Below are 13,620 nucleotides of genomic sequence, written 5' to 3'. Positions count from 1 at the left end.
TATTTCATAAACTTCTGTATTATGAAGTTAGTGTGACCAGAAGCATTTTGCAAATAACTAGAGGAAGGGACACTACACAAACTCACTAAATGTTGAACAGACCAAACTTAACCACAGGTTTCTTAATTCTAAGCCTTAGATTCCTTAATAACAAATCATATGTCAACATGACAATGTTGTTCTGAAGCTCAGATGGGTCACATATTGGACACTATGAAGAGTTAAATTGTGTAAAATGAGTTATTAATAGTACTGTTGTCTATGATACCAATGATGTGAAACAATTATATTTTGATGTATTTAATATATATTTTAAGGGAAATAAGTCTAATTCTTCAATGCCTATTTCCTCACTACATTCACTGTCATAAAGTTCATCAATCATTTCTAAATTTCGCAAGGAATTCAATTTCAAAAACCACGCAAATATCCTAGTATTTATTTTTTATATATTTTAAAGTTATCTTTCCTTAACATTACTTTGGACTCTCGAAGCTTATATTTTTAGTATTCATCCTGCAACATTTTCTTGAGTACACACTGCAAAACACTCTTTTTTTTTTTTTTTTTTTTTTTTTGCTTTTTTTAGGGCCACTCGTGCAGCATCTGGAACTTTTTTTAAAAGTTCAAATATTGGAGTTCCTGTTGTGGCGCAGCAGAAATGAATCTGACTAGGAACCATGAGGTTGTGGGTTTGATCCCTGGCCTTGCTCAGAGGGTTAAGGATCTGGAATTGCTATGAGCTGTAGTATAGGTCACAGAGGCGGCTCGGATCTGGCGTTGCTGTGCCTCTGGTGCAGGCCAGCAGTGGCAGCTCCAATTGGACCCCTAGCCTGGAAACCTACATATGCCGTGGGTGTGGCCCTGAAAAGACAAAAGACAAGAAAAAAAAAGTTCAAATATCAATATGAGACAAAAGTCAACTTAAAAACCACAAAATCACAAAGAGGTTCAAGCCATAATTGTTGACATAGAAGTTTTTTATATAGAATCAGTAGAAGCCCTTTTTCTAGGTCTTAGACAGAATTTTATTTCCATATTGAATCAATGTAATATCTTCACTGAGGCAATTAATGTGGATAAATGGAACTATATAGAAGTTTGCTAAAACATAACTTTGCTAAACCATACACAAGTTTAATTCTATTTGATTTTCTTAAAATGAACAGTACCAAAACAAGGGCAGGAAATGGGATTGACTGTCCACATTCTGAAGTAAAATGAACATATTTTGTCATTTACATATATTTCTCCAGCTTTTCACATCTGCAGCATTGTTTGTAGTAATAAAAAGCAGTCACCAATACTACCGCAATATTTTCTAACCCAAAGTGCGTTTAAGTGGTCATCTAAAATTGTTTCACATAAAATGTTAAATCCCAATGCTACAGAGACAAGTCTTAGAGCCACTAAAAGTACTGGCACTTAGTAAACAAAGAGTTATTGATGCAGAATGGACTCTATATGATGTCGCCAGAAAATAAAGAACAATAAAGGTGGTGCCATCACACTGTGGAGACTCAGGATTATGGTCATCCCATGTTAGTCAGAACTGACACAACTTTCTGCTTCCCAACCTTTCTTCCCATTACTCAGCTTTCATGCCTCTGCTTTCCTATTCGTTCTCTCCTTTTCCCATTCACTCACTCATAACACTTAGCCACCATTCCTGTGGCTTACATGCTCTTGTCTTTCTTTAATATGTATTGATATTTTGTAGAATTTCAAACAAGCATATGAAGACATTCTAACCTTCTTTCTTTAGGACTCTCATGGCTTTTCATCACATATTTGTCTTCTCCTTTCTCCATCCTTAGAGCTCTAGTTCCTTTTCTTTTTTGTCATCCCCAAGTTGTTCTTCCAAGTTAGCTTCCAACAAAACACAAAAGATAAAAATAACAAGTATTACATATAAATGCAGGGGAAAAATGCAGAAGAAAGAAAAGGTAGTGCCATAAAATGGAACAAGCAAAGAATGTATGCCCTGGACCACCAGGTAGACAGTGTTCACTGCAGACCTGCCTTCAGCTTTCCAGTAGACAAGATAGAAGTGTTCTAGGCACTATCCTCAGTATCCAGAGCATGCATTTCTCAAAATAACAACAAATGTCTGTGGTACTAACAGAAAGATTTCTCTTGGTGGTACAAACAGAAGGATCAGTGCAGAAGGTGGCTTGGAATTCACTGGGAACTTTTAAGAACCACCAGTTAAAGCCCCACCCCCAGATCAGTTAAATCAGAATTTTTGTAGGTAAAACCCCCAAATTATTGTTAAAAAGCATTAGAAATAATTATAAGGTGCCTCAGCATTGAGAAGACCTCATCTAGATTAGAGAAGACTGGATCCTACACTTGAAACAGCTAAATACCCTATGTATGTGCTTGCCAGTGTGATTCCATTAGGTGTTCTGATATCTAAATCAAAGAATTTGACTTAGCTACTTTAAAGAATCTATCATTTTGCAGTATTTTTCTCCTATTCTTCTACCAGTGGATTTTTACCTCTAATAGCTCTCATGCTGCACATTTTCCATAATATGCTAAGATATACATGAATTGTCACCTGTGGTCCTCATAATTAATGGTCAGTTCTGGCAATGTGAGCCAGACACTTTGTATGACTAAATTCTGGACCCCAGGAGGTACATTTAGTCTTTCAGACAATAATTGAATAAAATTGCTCTTGTCATAAATCACTAGCCATTGACATTAGAAAGCACATTCTTTTATTACTTAACTCTTTCTTAAGCCCCAAGAATATGATTGTTTTAAAAAATAAGGCTATGAGGAAAAAAGCATTTCCAGTAGTAAAAGGGAAATCAGCTAATAGAATTACCTGATGAAGATTGTAATTCAGATAAAGAAAAATATTCAATGCTGTCACAAAAAAAAAAATAATCCCCAAATACCAAAAACGACTGCTTGAAAATAATTCAGTTGGCTTAATTAGTAACTGTTTATTATCTGTTACCAAATATGGGAACTGTTTTAGAGTTAATGAAAGCCTGATTACTTATTTCAAGGGTTCATATGCAGAGTCATACTGGGCATTGTAGAGCAGATGTAATGCTATGTGCAACCTGAAACTATCACAGCAATTGCCTCTTCACTGGATTGGGTAACCAGATGCACAAGTCATACCCTTTAAGAAGCAAAACTGCTGAATATTAGGATCACTTTAATTTTAAAGTAATAGTACCATATTTGGGAGATGTTCAAATCCTTGGTGATACAGGATATTAATGACCAGTGAAAATTCAAGAAATAGCAGCCTACAAATAAGTTCCTATATCGTTTCTTTTTATTCACAAAGAATTAGGAGATAAGGAGATGAAGTTAGAGAATTTTATATTATCACTCTGCTAGTTTCATTGGTAACTTCTGTGCTGGAATCACATGGGGAATTGCTCTGATTGCAATTTCCAACTGTGCTGAATCTCTGAGTGATTAAGACTTGTTAATAGTGGTGAAGAGTCAATAAGACTGCTCACAGATTTGAATGGCAACATTGAACAGTCAGAACAAAACCAAATTGTTTTAATGGAGTAATTTTAATTCACACATAGTGTGACAGCTGATGTCAGAAGAAAGTCTTCTGTTTATGTTTCAGATGGTTATGATGGTTATATTATTACTTGGGTGATTTGATAGAATCCACATGGCTTATGCAAAATAAGACATGGCAGATGCACAGGCAGAAGAAAATGCACTTGTGATAGTGCTGACTAAAGTTTTGCCCTTGAAAACTGATGGGAGTGGCATTTCCTTCCTGATACAGATATCATCATAATGCTTTGGATTCTTAGTATCCTCAAGCAATACTGTTAATATTGTTTTGTATTATTTTACTTTAAACTACAACTGTTCCATGTCGATTCCTTGAATAATTTCCTGTGTTCCAATCGAAGTATTTAGTTCCTCTGACTTGTACCAACTATTTTCAATGATACATTCACAGATTACCAGTAAATTCAGTACTTTAGGTCAACAGGAGGCACCGACTGTAAATAAAGCATGAATACATGAAAACTATCCTAACCATATTTTAAACATTTTGTGCAATTTACATAACGTGCTTGAATAATGGACACCATGTAATGAGGCTCATTATGTGCCTGAAATGTGCTAAATGGTCTACCAGGTCATTTGGTCCTCACAACAACTCAATGAAAATAGCATGGGTTATTTTTGCCATTTTATGGAGGAGAATATTAAGGCTCAAGGAGACAAGAGTACTTTGCTTAAACTCTCACAAACAATAATGGTAGGCTTCAAGGTTACTTCATATAATAAAGAAGTTCATGCATTTTCCACGGAGCTAAAATGGACTTCTTCCTAATCTTTCTCTTTTTCTCAGAAAAAATTTTCTTTACTACACAATCTATGCATAACCCCTGAAAACAAGACTGGAATTAGATTGTTTATGAGGATTCCTTTCACCTCCAAAAATTTTTAGAAATTTTTGACATGGAATTGATGAGATTTTCTCCTTTTAAGTCATTTTTTAAAACTGTGCTTTTTAGTAAAAGCCAAGTAATCGATTATGGACAAAGAAAATCAAATAATCCTTGTGGTTGATGACATTTTTAGGCCATGCAGACTTCAAGTAGCTGGAAGAGACCACCAGAGAAGAAAGAATTCCCTTTTATTCCTGTATATTAATAGCACATAACTAGCTTTAGCAAAATCCGTAACAATAGCACTACCTCTCACTATTTCAGACAGAGCTGAAAAAAAATGTGGATAGGTTAAATGTTCTAAAATGTATTATAAAATTACATGTCACAGCAGCTGAAAGCCAATTTCCATTACAACATAGCTCACTGTGTAAGAGTTGAATCATCTCTATTTTGGTAACTGTTCTTTATCACTAAAGATAATTCATGCTATATTTTCATCCTTATGATGGAGGCAAGAGGATCACCCCAAAGTTTTGACCTACAAAATTACAATTGATAAAGCAGATTGAAGAAATAGTGATAGATATTCCGGTTCTTTCATTGAGTTTATGGCTGGGGCTTTTGACAGAAAAGATTTAATTTAAATAGATTACCAACCAGTCGTCTTCCTGACATTACTACCTGAATATTATTTGGTTTACATGTATCAGTCTCTGACTCTTCATAGGCAATGATAAAATATTTACTGAGTAAAATGAGTGAATGAGAAGTCTTTGCTTTTTACATTGCTACATGATAAGATCAGAGGGTATATAGATATGAATAATTGCAATCAGTCATTGTATGGCACTTTCTATTCATACACACATGGTATAAAATTGGGGGAAGAAAAAAGGAGCCACAGGTATTTTACTGTTTTTTTCTATTATTATTATCATCACCTCATTTGTAAAACATCAAATGAAGGTCCAAGTGACTGATTCAGATTGCAACTTTAGTCTCCATGTCAAGAGATTAGAGTGCTATCCATCTGAAACTACTGCATTTATGTAGATAATTGAGTTAACCCTTCACTTCTAGCAGGTGCTATTAAATAGAACAGATTGAATTCTCAAAGAAAGTACTCAATCCCTCCTCCCAACCTTCCTTCCTTTGGTATTAGATTATGCAGCAAACTCAAAGGACCTACCACAAGTCTAGATTGTGATGCCATCTAGAACCCAGGTACTCTTAAAGAGGAACAGGTACTGCCCCCAAAGAAAGGACTCATTCTCTACCTTAGCACTTATGCTTAGAGTTTAAGAATATTCAGCTTGAATGGTGAGAAGGTAATAGCAGTTGAGGAAGCATGATTATAGACATGTTGAAGAAGCCCTAACTTGCTTCCTAGGATCAGGAAACACTATTGTAAATGAGGATAGCTTAGCTTCACTGCAATCAACATGACCAGATCTCCAGTTCTCCACTGTCCAAGACAGTATTATACGAGAGGAATATATGATGGGAAAAGATGTCAACACTTTATCCCAATGTCAAAATGTACTGTGATTTCTCCAGTTGTGCTTTTCTACAAGTGTTGTTATTGTTGTTTTAACTTGACCCCTGACAACTTTACTGCATACATTTTCAAATTCCCTTTGTTCTTGTTTTGCGTCCTCTCCTCAAAACACTGCTATTTATAAACTACTAAATGTTCCTCTCTCCTAAATACTGCCCACCAGAGTTCTTCTTGTGAAATGACCTTGGTTTTTTAAAAAACTGGCATTTGGTTAGAGGTTGCACCTAATAATTTTAGAAAACCTTAAGTTTTATGTGAATCAAAGTGAAATTGAAGAAAAAAGACAGGAAATACCCCTAATAAATTGAAATCTGTAGAAAAAACATGGCGGAAGATGTAGAAAATATAAATTGGATATACACAAGCTGTTATCTGAAGCCAGATTTCCAGTTGCTCTATGATACCCCCAAGCACTTCTATCCTCCCCTAAGTTATAGCCTCATGAAACACCAAACAAAATACAAACCAGAAAACGTTACTACTATATTTTAATAATTCACAACTATTTTGATATTTCTGAAACTGTGCTGCCTATTGCAATCAATGGCATCTTAAAACTAATTGATAACGTCTTTAATGGTACATGAGATTATGATACATTGTACAATTGATGGCATTTTAGAACCAATTATTATTGACAATCATAGTTATTATTAACAATCATAGTTAATAGTAATCTTCCCTAGCCAGGAATGATTTTCATAAACCAATCCATATTATTCAGGGTACTAGAAATTTCTCATTCCTCACATGTCATTGCTACCTCATAACTATAGTTTTTTTTCCAGTTTCTATGGCAGAAAAATCAACCAACACAACATGATTTCTCTTTGTCTTTAAATAATCAGTTGTTTGAAAGAGTCTTAAGCATCAATTTGGGTGAGGACTCAAAGGTTTTAAATTGCCATCTTATCCATGCCAGATGCCACTTCTGCATTGTTTTAGAAGCTCCTGGAGTATATTTATAGATGCCTTGTTTGCTCTTAAGCATGTTGCTAAGTTTCTATATGCTGCTAGTTAGGAGTATTTTCAGATATGCTATAGCAGCAAGCTGCCCTGCAATTCAGCCTTACATTCCTTAAGAATGTGATTTTTGAATTAAAACAAAACAAAACAAACAAAAAAAAAAACCTTTAAATGAAGAAGCATTGCCTATGTTAGAGGAAAATGCAGAAAAAGAGAATTGGCTATGGCACCAAAATTTCAGTGGCTCTGAGTCTCCAGGGTCATCTTAATACTGTGTGAGCAGCAGGGCTGGTGACCCGAGGTCCCCAGGGGTGGCCATGTATATGAGCTGTCATGAATTAGTGTGCCAAGAAGAAGGGCTTATTCTGGACTATTAAAACAGCTAATTCTGTGATAAAGGGTGATTTATATCACTTATTACAAGCTTGTGTTTTTATCTAAATGAAATGACCTATATCTGCGAACCTCAGGGAGTGTTTTGAATTTTAAATTCTCTTGAATCCTGATCTTTGCTATCTTGAAGATGGGAAAAGAAAGAGGACCACATCATTAGGCCTTTTGTTTTTTAAATTGCATATTTTTGTCAACCTTGGCTTTCATAGTTATTGTGAAAACACTTGGAGGCTGACTGAGAAGATTTTATTTAAAGTAGTCACTTTTATAGATGTGCAGTTGCTCAACATGGAAATACAATTATTGGATATAAATATTTTAAAATTATCAAAATGCTATTGATGCAAATTTTCAATGGGGCAAATTTTCAAGAGTGTAAATCTTCCTATCCTGCCTTAATAAATTTCTGTTTCTATACATCTTTTAAGAGATCTCTGATTATGAACATTCACAGGTATCTTTAGGTAGAATTTTTTTCCATACTGCCCTCACTGTAGATTTTTTAAAGAAACTCGTGAGACTTTCATGTATTCCTAGGCTAAATTAGTCCATGAAACAGTCACTCTTTCTAGCTTTTGATTAATTTATTGCACGACAATTTAACCTTGACTATTAAGATATTTTCTTAGCAATGTCTTTTTATAACCTTTCATTTCTAGATGAGAAACACAAGAAGAGGAAATGCAGTCATTTAGATAAAACACAAAATGCCTGCCAGGGAACCTGGGTTTGTTCCAATTCTCCTCTTAGGCAAATCTTTTATCTCCCTGTGATATAGGCCATGTTCTATAGAGCACTAAACTAATGAAAGGGGGGGGGGGGTTGGGTTGCTTTTTTTGCTAGTGTTATGACATAAAGTTTAAATATGAAATTATAGAATATTAGAGCTCAAGGAAATCTAGTAGTCATGTAATTCAACTTTCCAAGCAATGTGCGAATTCTGATTTAGAATTCCTTGCGGTCTCATTCAGCGTCTATGCAGACATATCCAGATATATCAAACTCATCCTTTCTAAGGGTGGCCTATTTCATTATGGTGCTTCAGTTACAAGTCAAGCTAAAATTGATTTCTCTGTTATTTTTATCTGCTGTCCCTCTTTCTATTCTCTGAAGTAAAAAAGGAGTAGATCAACTTTTCTCCAGTCTTTAGATCCACCACAATTTTGAAGCAACCTATTGTGAGACACTTTTATTGTAGAAAGATCTAAATGTCATATTCTAAATTTATTTTTTACATTTTGAGAGCTTGCCTTTTTTTGTTCAACAATCTGATATACAAATTTTGCATGTGCACAGGACTGCCTGCCTGCCTATATATGGTCTGACTGTGACAGAGAATTTTGAAGTCGTGTTTCTCATGAAAAAGTAGCCAGCCTGTGAATTTATCATTTGAGTAGCATCACTGGACTATCTTAAAAAGAATATCTCATCTTAAACTATGGTACATAAAGTGAGTATTGCAGGAATCCAGAAAACATATAAAGTTGTTAGGATAGACATCTGGATATAATTGGATCTGAGCAGGTCCTTACGGAAGCAGAGATCTTTTCTAGAAGCAGAGATCTTTTCTAAAAGAAAAGATCAGGGGTATTATTTCCTTTCTGTCTGACACAACACCTTATACTGAATTCTTTAACTTTATTGACCTCATCATACATTAAGGACATCAATCTTTTTGACATTTGCTTTGTCAACCATATCTGTAACCATATATTTAAAGTGACTTAGTTTTTTATTGCTATGTTCTCTACTTGACGTGTATTACTATTAATTTCCATGTTGTTGATTTGACTCACCATTACAGACTGTTAAAATTATTTTGAATATCTGCTCTTATCTTTCATTGTTGCTGTGAACTATGTGATACCTTCTGCCTGGCACACATGCCTTTTATAGCTTAATTAAAATTATCAATTTAACAACAGTGAAAATGCAAGACCTTTGAACTACACTTTCTTTTCCTTTTTTTTTTTTTTTTTTTTTTTTTGCCATACACACGGCATATGGAAGTTCCCAGACCAGGGATTGGATCCAGGCTGCAGCTGTGGCAATGCTGGATCCTTAACCCCCTGCACCAAGCTCAGAGATCAAACCCGAGTTATCTCTGTCCTGAACTATAATTTCTGTTTGCATAGATACCAGAAAGTAAGCTCATTTGTGAACCCCAAAGATATTTCTAGTTGGAGAAATAAGGAAAACTTTCTTGAAAGGTGTAAACTTTTAATTGAAGATCAGAAGATGACGGGAAAGGGAAGTAGAGAGTCTATTTCAAATAATTCAAAAATATTCCCAGATGTGGGGAGGTACTAGGTAACATGGTTAGATAGCAATGCCAGTCATTAATAGGGAAGTAAGGAAAATTGAAGCTGAAGTAACATCCATTTTTCCTTGTTTCCCTTGATCAGAAAATCAACTTTAATATTCTCAGTCAGTATATTCCTTATACTTTCATATAATTTGACAATTAGAATTTAAGTCATAGTTATAGGCACAAAAAGCAACTTGGTAGATAATTAAACTGGACTAGACTCTTGCGTCTGTAATCTTGAGAAAGGAGAGCATCTCTTTGCTACGAATGACAGCTAAAGTTCCAGGAGTGGACTTAGTGCGGGCACAAACTCAAACAAGCAGACAGGTGGGTGAGCAGGGGTTGATTTCTCATTGAAAGGTGGGCGTCTGTTATCAAAACAAGAATGCAGATACACAGGCCATTACAAAGTCAATTGTAACTGGAATCACATGTTCACCATATCCGTCATCTCTGTCTTAGAGGTCCTTGTCTCAGGAAACATCCATAAGCTCACACTCTACTGTAGTGAAGACAACCACTGAAATAAAAACTGAAAGATGTGTGAAAATAAGATAAAGATGTGTACTTAGTTTCTCCGGATTTTATTTATACTCCCCAAACTTTCTCTGAACTTCCTCTAATTATTCTGCTACATTTCCTCACTAATTGTTATTTACGCTTTCTAAAAGCAGTAGTGAAAAAATCATGAATGAGAAAATTGCTGAGATTTTATACATGTAATATTTTCTATCCTGGTATAGCCTTAGAGGCAACAAATTCTAGGATTAATAGTCAAGATGCCAAAAAGTTCAGAAATGCACACAAAAATTTTAGAATAATTTGTTAAGTTAAATCACAAATATTAATCCTTTAAGTTTAGGGGAAAATGTTTGTAAAATGTGCCTTCTTTTCCTTTCAAATCAGCTCCATTTTCCAGGAATGATACACTGGTCATAGAGGAATAAAGAATCTCTGATGATCAGTGGAGAAGATTTTATTTCTCATCCATCTCCAAAGAAGTGGTACAGACATTCCCTTGACCCTTTTTCCAATCCCTCCTTTGTAACAAAAAATACATTGGAGACCAAAGGTCCAAATGATAGTTTAAAATGTAGGTCAAACTTTCATGCTTAATTGAAAAATATATCATCTGGCCCACACTATAAGTAACATAAATACGAACAATTTGAATCAAACATTTAGATATCTGATCTTTTCATTGTTCTAAAATGTTATTTCTGTATTTAATATGGCAGGATTTTATTATTTTAAAATAATACCTTACTTTAGTTTTCTCACTGGAAAAGGCATCATAAAATATGCAAACTGCTGTATTACCATGTAAGCAATAAACCGTTTTAGAGTATTAGATCTACAAATTTTAGATAATTCATACATTTAAAAAAAGCTGAAGGATTACTTTACTACATTTAGAATTAAGCATTTGTATTATACTGATAGTCATCTTATAGTTTATTTTTTTGTTTTTGTTTTAAACATTTATTCCTCTTTGATATGTTTCTGGTAGCAAGATGGTATCAGAGATACACTGAAATAATCCTTTCCTGCAGAGCTAAATGACTACATCTATCTCCTGTTTCTTTCTTTGTGTGTGCAGAAAGTGAAAATGCTCATTCATAATAAGAAAATGTAAGTCTGGTAGGCACCAAGGTTTTAATATTTAATTTTCTACATTATAAAGCAGACTCTTCTCTGCCTTCCCATAAATGCAGAAATGGATAAGATTAATTAAACATTAAACCATTATTCTTCCTAAAAGAAAAGTCCATTGCTAGTCATGTTTGATATACTTTCTTTCCAAGGTGATCTTTCCTAAGTCTAACTCTCATTGCTTTTTAATATTTTTAAAATAATTAATAACAAAGAATGTAGCCATTTTACTGTCATTTTTCTCTTTTATTTTTTTCTTGTATTATTGTGACAGACGTGTGGATTAATTCCAGGATAGATGTCTTATTTGATATTAACAGATCTAGCACTTATTTTGTAATGCTATTTTGTAGAATCGTCTGGTAGGATAGAGAAACAAACTTATTTTCTAGATCTTTTAGCTATAATGAACATATACACAGTCTATGTATAGAGGACATATAGCTATGGAGAAGTTAGATGATAGCTCCTAGAGAAGAGCAAACATTGTATAGAAGTTTGTGATTATACTATGTTAACCAGTGACTTATTCCTAACAGATTAGCAGAGGAAAAAAACAAAAACAAAAAACAAGAAACAGTGGACAAAAGTCAAAATAAGGCCAAAATATTGGATTGAAACACATACACACACTTTTCATGCATACAATTTCTACCATGCATTGTTACCTTCTAACATGTATAAACATAACTCATAATTGCCTGCACTTTTTAAACCATTAGCATAATTACTGTGAACATAATTATAGCATTTGCCACATTCTGTTCATCACAAAGAGGATTTCTTTTCCTTTCTCCCTTTTCTTTGTTAGGAATGGTTATCAGCTCTTTTTACTGTCAGACGATGATGATATACCCTCTGTATTTTACAATGATATTGAAGAGAACTCATGGAAACATTCAGAATAATATATAAAAATAACAGAATTACTGATAACTATTATTCATGATTACAGTGATTCTCAGAGGATTGACTTCTGTCCTGAGGTGGCATCAAGTGAAAAAATGACAAAAATAAAACAAAACAAAAGAAAACCAGTAGCCAAGTGGTTAGCACTAGGCAGGAAAATATATCTGCCATTAAGAAGAGACAAAATGATTCGATAGACCAAGATCAAACTTATCTCTGCTATCTCTTTCCTGAATCTTTGTAGGAGTAGAAAGTTTAAATCATTAAACTCATGTACTAGTGAACATTTTTGAACAGGATTGTAGATTAGCTGCTCCATGCTCTCTCCTAGGAGGTACTCCAGGTTGAAACATAATTGTAGAAGTTCAAAATCTCTTTGGGAAATTCAAGCAAAGAGATGTATCAACAGTGTTTATCCACAGAAGTCTCACTAATACTTCCTGCTTTTGAAATGATAACCAAAGTAAAATTTTATAGCCAATATTAACTAGGGGTTGAATTCTAGAGGGAAAGAGCAGAAGGGTGGTAATAAACCCATTGGATAATATGAATTACAGAAAATAAATAGCCAAACTACAGAAGACCTTTGTGGTACCCAACTGCCATAACTTTGATTAACCCTGCTGTGTTTCAGCAATGGGTCATGCAAGCCTTTTGACACCACTTCTTTGAGATGTCAGTCACATTTCAATAACTTTTCAGCATGGGCTTGTAAGTCCTGTCTCTTCATTGACTTTGAATGAAGCAGGTTGCTTATGAATGCAGCTCCAAGTGTCAGTCAGAGATACTTGCATTGTGTTAGCTTTGATTGGCATGTCTGGGGGTTGTGGAAAAATTCTGTCACATCCAAATGTGCTCTCTAAACACTGAATATCTTTACACAAATGTTTTCTCCAGGAGAAGCAGCTTAGACCCTTATGATGATACCATTATTGCAGTGTTCCCTCTCACTATATACGAGGTAGTATGTCCTACAGGCATAGGTTCATGGGGCTTGGGAACTCAGATTGTGTTTGCAATTCTGATCCCACAAGCCTTTGGGGCTACAATTTAACTAATGTATCACATTAACTGCCACATGCAGAGCCTACCTAACAACCTAATTACTTTGATGAGAATACCTGTGTAATATCCTCTTACTTGGCAAAAACAAGTGGTGCTAAAAAGATCCCAAAGCATCTACTTCATCTGGAAAAACATAATAAAAGCATTCCTTTCATTAACAAAACGCCAGACATATAAACAACTAATTTGCCAATGATCCTTATGGACAAAGTGCTCTTGTCCCCATTACTGACTCCCTTGCAACAGATGATATGAGCTGCTGGTATTCACACCGGTACAATTAGAAAAACTGTAGTTTGATATGTTATATATCCATGTATCTAATAAAGCCAAAAAAAAAAAAAAAACACACACCAAAACCTTGAAAT

General features: G+C 34.5%; 1 protein-coding gene across 14 annotated transcripts in view; it reads left to right on the top strand.

Annotated features, from left to right (window-relative positions):
• Window positions 1-13,620, top strand: part of PCDH9 (protocadherin 9) — a 941,384-nt gene that overhangs the window by 86,023 nt on the left and 841,741 nt on the right. Inside the window, exon 3 of one of the 14 annotated variants that reach the window (XM_084981915.1) lies at window positions 8,614-11,855. The exons of the other annotated variants lie outside the window; for them this stretch is intronic. Within the exon in view, the coding sequence (XP_084838041.1) occupies window positions 8,614-8,661 (48 nt within the window). The 3' untranslated portion in view covers window positions 8,662-11,855. Of the gene's footprint in view, window positions 1-8,613; window positions 11,856-13,620 lie in introns of those variants that run through there. 14 annotated transcript variants of the gene reach the window in all.

This window comes from Sus scrofa, chromosome 11, assembly GCF_054392235.1.
Source record: "Sus scrofa isolate SSC_HxYL_T2T_F1_AM1 chromosome 11, Sscrofa_HxYL_maternal_Yorkshire_Landrace_v2.0, whole genome shotgun sequence".
Classification (NCBI taxonomy): domain Eukaryota; kingdom Metazoa; phylum Chordata; class Mammalia; order Artiodactyla; family Suidae; genus Sus; species Sus scrofa.
Note: the sequence above shows the minus strand (reverse complement) of the source record. Positions and strands in the feature narration are given on the sequence as shown.